General features: G+C 40.3%; 1 protein-coding gene across 1 annotated transcript in view; it reads right to left on the reverse strand.

Moving 5' to 3' along the window:
- The window catches only part of SHISA9 (shisa family member 9), a 281,059-nt gene that overhangs the window by 261,519 nt on the left and 9,653 nt on the right, over positions 1-9,887 (reverse strand). The window contains exon 2 of the mRNA XM_006776273.1: positions 7,510-7,637. Coding sequence (XP_006776336.1) covers positions 7,510-7,637 — 128 coding nt within the window. The remainder of the gene's footprint in view (positions 1-7,509; positions 7,638-9,887) is intronic.

The raw sequence follows: 9,887 nt of genomic DNA on the forward strand, positions 1-9,887 counted from the left end.
TTGATGGAGTTGTGAGAAGTAAAATGCATGCATGTGGTAGATGCAGAAAAATGTTATTCTGTTTTATTACTCTTTTTTTTAATCCACAGTGTCAATCACATTGTAGGCATGCTGCACCATCGAATCCTGATACATAAATAGAAATGCTCTCCCAAAGGAACTCTGTCCAAGTGTGCAAGGAGCAGAACTTGGCATCTTTTAAACTAAACCAGACACTGTGATGAGCACTTGGGCTTTCTTTACAAATAGTCCTACAGCTGGTGGCAAGAACTTCGGGAAGGCAATGTAAGCCTAATTAGGCAATGCCATGTGGCCAGCATTAGTAACAATTTTTTAAAAGAGTCTTACAGAGAGTGGTGATTTTTTTCTTTTACAGGCTCTGCTAGCATGTTTACACACACACACACACACACACACACACACACACACACACCCCTCATTTTCTGGGTAAAAATACAAAGCATGTATGAGGCTACACAGGTTCCTCTTGGCCTGGTCTTCCAGGGTAAATAAAATATTAAAATCAATATTCCTAGCAGGACAAAAGCTCATGGGTTTTTAATGGGAATAAAAGAAAAACAGACCAGAGGAACAAATGGCTAAGAATGGGACAGCTGCTCCATTAGAGCGATTTCCTTGGGAAGAAATGGACAGTTTCTTCAGATCTCATTTGCATCAGAAACATTCGTAGTAACAAATACACACACCACACACACAACTGTGTTATCAGCTGACACACAGAATGAAAACAGTTTCACCGTGAAGACAACTGCACAGTGAATTCATGCTGGTGTTGGCCACTGTCCCCTGGTGGACAGACCACTTTAGCACTGATGTTCACTCACTCCACAAATAATAATAGTAACCACCAACACTGATGTCACCAGGCATAACACAGGCATTATGCTAAGTTCTTTCTATCTGTTCATTCATTTAATCCTCATGACAATCTTGTAAGGGAAACATTATTTTAGTCCTTTTATAGAATGGAAAATTGAGGCTCAGAGAATTAATTTCACAGCTAATAGGTGATAGAGAAGATACCCAGTCCCATTATTTCTAACCGCAAAGCCCATATCTCTCAATCCCTTGTTGTAGTATTCCAAAGACATATTGGACATATTTAGTGAGCATTGTCCACATGTCATAGACTCACCTATGAAACTGAATACTTCAAGAGAAAACCAGAACTCTTGATCTAAAAGCACAGTCAATTCAGGCTACTGCACTGAACCTACAAATGTATTTAGCTGATCCAGTACAGATCCTCCCCCTAATTCTTACTTATCTTACAATTTACTGACCCATGGGCCAAAACTATTACAGTCAGAGATCTTCAGATGGAACAGCTAGCCTGCCCAACTGTGGAATAAAAGCAAGAGTGTTGGTAACTGAGGCTTCATAGAAGAGAGTCAATGCCTCATGTGAGTTAAAATTAGCCAAGTTCCCTGAAACTCAAAATCCCAAGGTCCTGCTAATGAGTTCCACCAGGCTTCTTATGGAACTTGGTTAGACCTTCATTCATGCATGCATGCATTTGTTCATTCAATAAACATCCATTGAACACTGCAATTTCTAGGCACTGGAGATACAGGAGTGAATGAAACAGATGCAATCTCTGTGCCCACCCTGCTTCTCAAGCAGGACCTTGTTGGAAAGCCTGTCCCACTGTAGTCCTGAGAGTCTGCGCCCCATCCAACTGATTGAACCAAGGTCAGACAGCTGATCCAGAGGAAGCCGGGCCATTGGCCGGTCAGAACCCATCAGTTTCTCTCTCTGGATCATATGAACCAAAGGACACAGAGATTGAGCAAATTAAACACAGAAAAGATAGGGATTCTGCCTTTAACCACTCCACCTACTGAAGTCCCTGATCCCCGACCCTCCTGAGCCTGGGCATTCACCAGAAGATAACCCATGTGCATCCAGGCTATGGAGTCAGACAGACCTGGGTTTGAATCCTGGCTCCTCTATTTGTTAACTATGATATCATAGACAAGTCCTTTGATTTTTCACCTTATTGTGGATACTTTTAAATATACACAAAGATAGAACAGAATAATTCTATTTGGCCACCGGCTGCAATAATATTTTCCTCATTTTGTTTCATTTACCATCCCCCTCGATGTTATATTTTCCTGGAGATTTTTAAAGTAAATCTCAGTCTATCATGTTAGATCCCTTCCTCAATTTCCATGAATCTCAGTTTTCTCCTTCATAAACAGGAATAATGATACCTCTTCCACGGGCTTTTTTACTCATTGGACAAAAATTTATGGAGCTGCTGCCATGAGCCAGCCCAGTTCCTGCCGTAAGGGGTGCAGCTGTGACAATACAAAGCATTTGTTCTCCGGAAGTTTACATTGTGGTGGAAGAGGCATAAATAATGAGTATGACAATATCAGAGAGAACAAAAGTTATGAAGAAAACAACAGGACATGGGGAACAATTGGTGGTCAGAGGTAGACAAGGAAGTCCTCTCTGATGAGGCGGCAATGGGGGTGAGTTGCCAAAGGGAACACTGCTGTAGGCAACAAGTGGAAAGGCCCTGAGGTAGGAATGAGCCAGGCTGCTTGAGAGTTGTTTTGTGTATGAATGAGCTAAGACATTCAAAGCTTTAGCTGGCAATGCCCCTCAAGTAGCAAATGCTCAATAAATGTTAGTTCTTATTCCTCCTGAGAGAGAATTCATCACAAGACAGTAGGTGCCCTGGGGTATATTTTGGAAACAGCCCTTTCCTAAGATAGATCTTTCGGTTCCCTGGGCATATTGCAAACAGCTGTACCACAAACAGAGGTCGTATAAGTACAGTGTTTACAGACACTAACCTTGGGGTCTTACCTGCTCCGTTTAAATCCAAGCTTCACCATTTAGTATCTGTATGAACTTTGAATAAGTCATCTAACCACTGTGAGCCTCAGTTTCCCATCCTTATGATGGTAAAAATAATGGTACTAACCTAATAAGGTTTTGAAGATACGATGTGTTGGGAGTTTAGAATGCTAAATTACAGTTAATATTACACTATTACTACACTATCTTACATAATTTTTACTCTTATATACTCATATCGATATTTACCCTTTTGCCTTTCCTGATTAGGACATTCCCCCCAATGTAAAAAAACAATATTTGAAAATATTCCTACCAGTCTCTCCAAAAATCAAAAAATACGGAGAAAAGAACGAAAATTCATCTGGCCCTAGATACAAGTTGTACAACATCTTCAGAAACTTAACTGTGGGTCTGCTTTCATCTGGGTCTTTGTAAATCCACCTGGGAATGATCCTGACAGAGTAGGGGTGGGGTGAGGCTGAACTCAGAGCCCGGTCTTTCTGATGGGATTCTGTGCCCTAAAATATCAAGTCCGCATTTCTCCTCAGTTTGGGGTGAGGTCTCACTTGCGCAGATTATGTTGTAAAATAAACAGTATAACATCAACCCTACGATCATGGAGCCTGTCCCCTGAGTATATGAGTGAGCGCACAGTCACGACACCACTGGTCCCATTCCAACACTGGCCAGGTGAATGATTTTATGTGGATGCTTTTATAGACACTGGGTGACATCTCTTTTATACGGTGGCAATAAAGGCGTTGTAATTGCTGCTGCCTTGTTTAGAAGTGTTTCTCGTCTTTACTACATCATTAAACAATGGAGCACAACCAAAATTCTACTACCAAGCTTGCTGTACTAAATATAATGTAGTATCCTGGATTGGATCCTGGAACAGCAAGAAGACATTAGTGCAGAAACGAGTGAAATCCAAATATCTCCATTCCAGCTAAAAATAGTGTACTCATATTGATTTCTTCGTTTTCACAGGTGTACCTCGTAATGTAAGCTGTGGAATATACGGAACTCTGTGAACTCTCTTTACATATTTTCTGTAAATATGAAATTATTTCAAAATTAAAATTTTATTTCAAAAAATAAGTGTGCTGCCCTGGCCAGGTAGCTCAGTTGGTTAGCGCATCATCCCAATAAACCAAGGTTGCAGGTTCGATCTCAGGTCAAGGCACATACAAGAATCCACCAATGAATGCGTAAGTGGAACAACAAATCTCTCTCTCTCTCTCTCTCTCTCTATCTCTCTCTCTCTCTCTCATCAATCAATAAAGTTTAAAGTGTGCTATCCACACAAAGGAGTTGAGAAACGTTGATACAGGTTGTATCCTTATGTCCATAGTCCCTCACTCACCTCTCCCATCCTTGAGACTGAGGGGACCTGTATTTACTCTGCATTCTCAAAGAGGTTGGGTGATGTCATTGGCAGGCAGGGAGGCTGGATGGGGGAGACAGAGTCCATTCATAGCACTTGAGGACAGAGTGTGCCTTCAATAGCAAACTATAATTACACAGAAGCCAAGGATCATTTGCAGAAAATCACTATCTCATCTGAATCTACATCCTGTTCATCAAAGAGGTCAAGGCCCTTTTGATTATCAGACTAAATATTTTTAGGCAATGTCACTGAATGCCTGGTAAGAACATGAACAGCATTGGCTGAAGAAAAATCCATCTTCAGATAAAGAGGCAAGTCCTGTCTATCACAGGAAAAGTCAACCATAGGAAATTTATTTTTAAAAAGGCTGGCAAAAATGTCCCCAAATTGAAGCTTTCTCTTCCCTAGTTGACTTCACCCTAGTCCTTCTCCACTCCCCACACCTTCTAAATATCCAGACTTCTACACTGACTTTTGATTCTCTTAGCACTTGGCCCAAACTTAAGGGAAAGACCAGAAAGTGATCTGGCATTAGTATTAAGAAGATGAGGAGAAACAGATGGAGATGATTACATATTCTCTTACAGCAATGTTGAGTGAGTGATTGAATAGAAATGAAAATATTTAAGTTGGGACTATTGAGTTCCCAGTCAGATCTGGTAACTTGGATGCTTAGTGAAGAACACCTTGAAAGTAGCATGGTGTGTCCCCTTCTTGGTGTATCACAAACAGACATATCTTTCTTGCCATTTTTGTAATAGTAAATCTCTGTAGCTTCTATAATGTCCAAAAAAATCATTTTATAATCAATAAATGCATTCTAATTCCGGCACCAAGAGCTGGTCTTACTCTCCAGTTATCAGAATAAGTTTGTTCTCTCCTAGTTCTCTCTATGATGCAAAGTGAGCTCGGGTTAGTGGTTAGCTTCTTGAACCCCTAATAACAGATAAATATAACTCATCTACTCCCCTCCTCTTAATGAACTAAAAAATCACTCCTTCTTCTGAACATGCAAATTGTTTCCTTTTTCTATCATATGTAAATAGCTTCTACAAGTCAATAAAAAGATAAAGGCATTATAAGAAAACCTATCATTATTACCCAACTACTGGATTAGTTATATAAATTAAACTTGTTAATGTAAATCTGTGGGAAAACCATATGCACCTTATTTTCCAAATAGTCCCTGGAAGTCTAGGAAATAAGGATTGAATCAACCCAGCAGATTTATATGAAATTAACATTGGTGGTAATTCTTGTGAGAATGCAATGTTTGTGACATTATACCGGAAAGTCTGCCCTATGTTCTATCCTGTAGAATATTACAAGACACATTTTTTTCTTAGTAGAAAAGATCACTGATTACTGAGACATATATATAGACTAAAAGCAAGAATTATAAATAAACCAAGTTAGCCTATTATAAGAAATTTTTGAATTATTCAGTGCCCTAGACACATTTCTAAGCAATCATTTATTTCAGTGCAACTTTAAAATAAAAGTGCCTTATTAAGCAAGATTCATTGATGTGTCCTGCCCTTCACTTAATGGAATGATGAAATGTGGATGACTTCAGTAAGTTTGCTATTTCATGTGAGTGCTGATTCAAAAATCATCCTAAAGATTGAAATGTCCTATGAGAAACTTGTTAATAGTCACCTTTTACAGCCAGGTACTCAGCCCCATTTCAGCTCTTTCTACGCCATAATCACATTCACCCACGTATGAAGTTCAGGATCCACGGACACGTAGGTTCAACTTATTTCCTGTGCCATCTAAAAGGGATGCTTTCATTTCCATCGAACCCAGAATTGGACACAGCAATTGCCATGTCAGAGTTTGTGCAATATAACATATCTTTTACGGCTGTGAGATGTGATCATAAAACTTCCAGCTGCTGGTGTATTTTACTCTAAAATGTGGCTTTTCTCATACCATTTTACGACCTGATTCATGAATAAATAAGGTTGAATTATTTAAAACAATGAAACCTAAGACATTCTACTTGGTACCCATTTTCAAACCGTGTAAACAATGATTTTGTGAATGTACTATAACATTTCCAAGGCCATGAAAAATTATCGCCATGCAGAACCAGAGAATTCACCTCACCTATGTCAAATTCCACAGACATATTCCTCTTCACATCAAGATAAAAATTTGTAACCAAACAGTCCTAAATTATGATTCAACAAATAAAACACCAATGCAGCTCCTAGCAGAGCTTCAGCGAAGGCAGCCCAGACTATAAGATTTTCAATGACAGAACCATTTCTGTTTTTAAGAACTTCCAGCCACAGCTAAATGCATCCTCTAAATGGTCTGGCATTTATTTTAAACCAAAGCCTCTGCATTACTTTAATGTGTGTGTGGTGGTGGCGGGAGGATGGGGGGGGAGGTGGTTACCTGAAAGCATAATTGCTAGGAATAACCATGATAGTACACTATTGTCAAAAAATTAAACAATCCTATTTTTCCCCACTCCCATTAGTCAGTGTATCAAATCCATAATGTATGTTGTATATACAGACCTTTGAGAGGGAAGAAAATCTTTAGGAGCATACCAAGATCCCCAAGTAGGCTCCATCCGCTAAAGAATAAAACACAATAACAAATGCAGCTTTTCTTGTCTTGAAAGAACAACAGAATGGAATCTGCTACTGTTGAATCACACATACACACCCCTAAACAACATAACTACAACTCCCAGCACACAAATGTACATGAGCATGCACACACGGAAACACACACACACAAAGTAGTTTGTGGATTATTTTTATGAAAAATAGATCTAATTCTTCTGAACTAGTATCTGTTCATTGAAAACAGTATAAAACCTAAAAGTCACAACTGGTCAACCTTAGGAGGCAGACAAATAAGCAAATGGACCATCGCTTAGCAAATTACCCAGGGATGTTAACAGAAGATGAACCAACAAAATGGGTCATTGGCTAACAGATTAACTACCTACGATGAGCCAGCCAAGTAACCCATTGGTTAACTAAGTACCCAACCAATATGAGCCCACCAAGTGGTCTATTAATTAACAGAAGAACCAAGCCTGAGCACTCAACCAAGTGAATCACTCTTTCACAGAGAAACAAAGTAAGTACACTCTAATGATGCCACACACAGTTTCATTCAGGAGAGATGAAATAAAACTTCTAACTAATCAATGAAGAGGAGCTCTTAATGGACCCGAACACACACCAGGAAATCTGGAAGGGTGACCACTGCCTTGGTCACCATGTGGGACTGGAAATGGATCATGCAGCGCTACTTACGAAGATTATTTATGGGGGTTCTGGTATCCATATTCTCATAATGCTGCACGTGGACCACGATGTTGAGGTCTCTCTCCATGTGGTCGGTGTTGCAGTGGCCCTGCGGCCTCATGACATCTGCAAGGGCCCTGAAAGAGGAAAGATTTGAAGTCTGTTCATTCAAAATACAACAATTGGCATCTGCTGTGCTCCGAGAGCTGTGCTTGTGAACAGAAGACAAGGCCCCTCACTGCATGGAGCCGCCATTCTGGTTAGAGATGGGGGTGGGGGGAGAGAGACACAAGTAAGTAGATAAGAGCAGTGCAATTAGAGAGTACATAGGACTTCGTGCAGAACGGCTCACGTGCTTCCCACAACAGCTGTGTAATGGCAGTATCAGCTACTTCACAGCGTTGTGGAGAGGACTAAACGATGAATATATGTAATATATCTGCACCCCATAGATTGAGTCTCCCCTTATATCTAATACTAGATGCCAACATTTCATGTACAGCAATGGCCTATATTAGTAACAAATAACATTTATTGAGTACTGACTATAAGCCAGGCACCATGCTAATCACATTACATACCTTTATTCAACTAAGCAGCCTATAAACACCTTAGGAGGATCATTACTCCTTCTTTGTAGGTAAGTAAACCAAGGCTCAGAGAGGTGAATTAACCTGCTCAAGGTCACACAGCCAGCAAGTTGTAGCACCGGGATTTGAACGAGAATCTGTATTCACAGCCCTGTACACTGTGTGCATGGGCTTTCCTGCAGCTGTGAAGGATGTAGTGTAATCCGCACACATCCCATGCTGGTGCCCCTCTTAATCAGTAGTCGGGGATGGGAAGAAAACAGAGAACCTGGGGCCCCAGCAATGTTTCAGGTGCCTTCTACTTCCCATTGTTCCATTACCCCATGGGCAACCATTCCCCCAAGGTCTCAGCCTGGAAACGCAGCTGGTGAAAAATGTCAGATGTGAGAGAGACACAGGTCAACACAGCAAGAGTCCCACATGAACTAGAGGAAAAGATGGAGTCTGCTAGGAAACAAGACAATAGCAATAGCTCCATTCAGTCAGTCAGTCATTCATCCAACACATATTGATTGCCCACTCTGTGCCAGGCACTAACCAAGGCCCTGGGGAAACAGCAGCATACAAGAAAGACAAGATCACTGCCTTCTGGAGCTTATTTTCTATAAATATACACGGGCTACAAAAATTAAATAAATAAAAGTATAACATGATCAAGAGAAACTGGTGCTTGGCGGCATTATTCACAATGGCCCAAAAACAGAGACAACCCAAATCAAGTGATGAATGACTAAGTAAAATGGGTTATATGGAGTGGAATATTATTCAGCCATGAAAAGGGAATGAAGTACTGATATCTGCAACAACATGAATGAAACTTGGAAACATTATACTCAAGTGAGAGAAGCCAGACACAAAAAAACCACATATTGTATAATTTCATTTATGTGCAATGTTCAGAATAAGCAAATCTATAGACAGAGAGATTGGTGGTTGACAGGAGATGAGGGAGAGAGGTCTGAGGAGTGACTGTTCTATATGGAGTTTCTATTTGGAGTAATAAAAGGTTCAGGAATGTGAGAGTTGTGATGGTTAGATATGAAAAAGCACTAAATTGTACAAATTAAAATGGTTAAGATGGTGGATTTTATGGGACATGGGAAGTGACTGCTAATAAGTGAGGGGTTTCTTTTTAGGGTGATGGAAGTGTTCTAGAATTAGATGGTGATGATGTTTCCTCAACTTTGTGAATATACTAAAAACCACTGAATTGCACACTTTTTAAAAAAAACCTTCTACCAGGAAAAGACTTTCTGAGGAGGTAACATTTGAGTTGAGCCCTGAATGTTGCAAATGAGTTGGTCACAAAAAGATTCAAATAAAAAACATTCCAGGCAGAGGGAGCAGCAAACACAAAGGCCCTGAGACAGGAAAGAGTTCTGTTACCTAAGGAACAAACAAGGTCAACAAAGCTGAAAGGTGGTGGCAAACAAGGGGGAGAGTATTACAAGGTGAGGGTGATTAAACGCACTTTACAGAATAAAAAAAAAAAACTGCCCAAGTTAACCCAGCTAATCACCAGAGGACTAGGATGCAAATCTAAGTGTCTTGAAATTCGAGTGCAGGCCCTTTCTCACTTCTGTGCGGTTGCCAGGGTCTGAAATGGAAAGGGGCTGCAGCGTAGGAACCTTTGAGGCAAAGAGCAGATGTCTCCCAAACCTAATTTGCCCTTTTCACTTCTAAACAGGTTCATCATGAGCTTCAGGGGAATTCTGTACCCTTCTGGAATTGAATGGAAATTTTTATGTGTGCATTGTTCTGGAACAAGAAGCCATGCTTTCACCAGATTCTCAAAAG

This window comes from Myotis davidii, unplaced genomic scaffold, assembly GCF_000327345.1.
Source record: "Myotis davidii unplaced genomic scaffold, ASM32734v1 scaffold209, whole genome shotgun sequence".
Classification (NCBI taxonomy): domain Eukaryota; kingdom Metazoa; phylum Chordata; class Mammalia; order Chiroptera; family Vespertilionidae; genus Myotis; species Myotis davidii.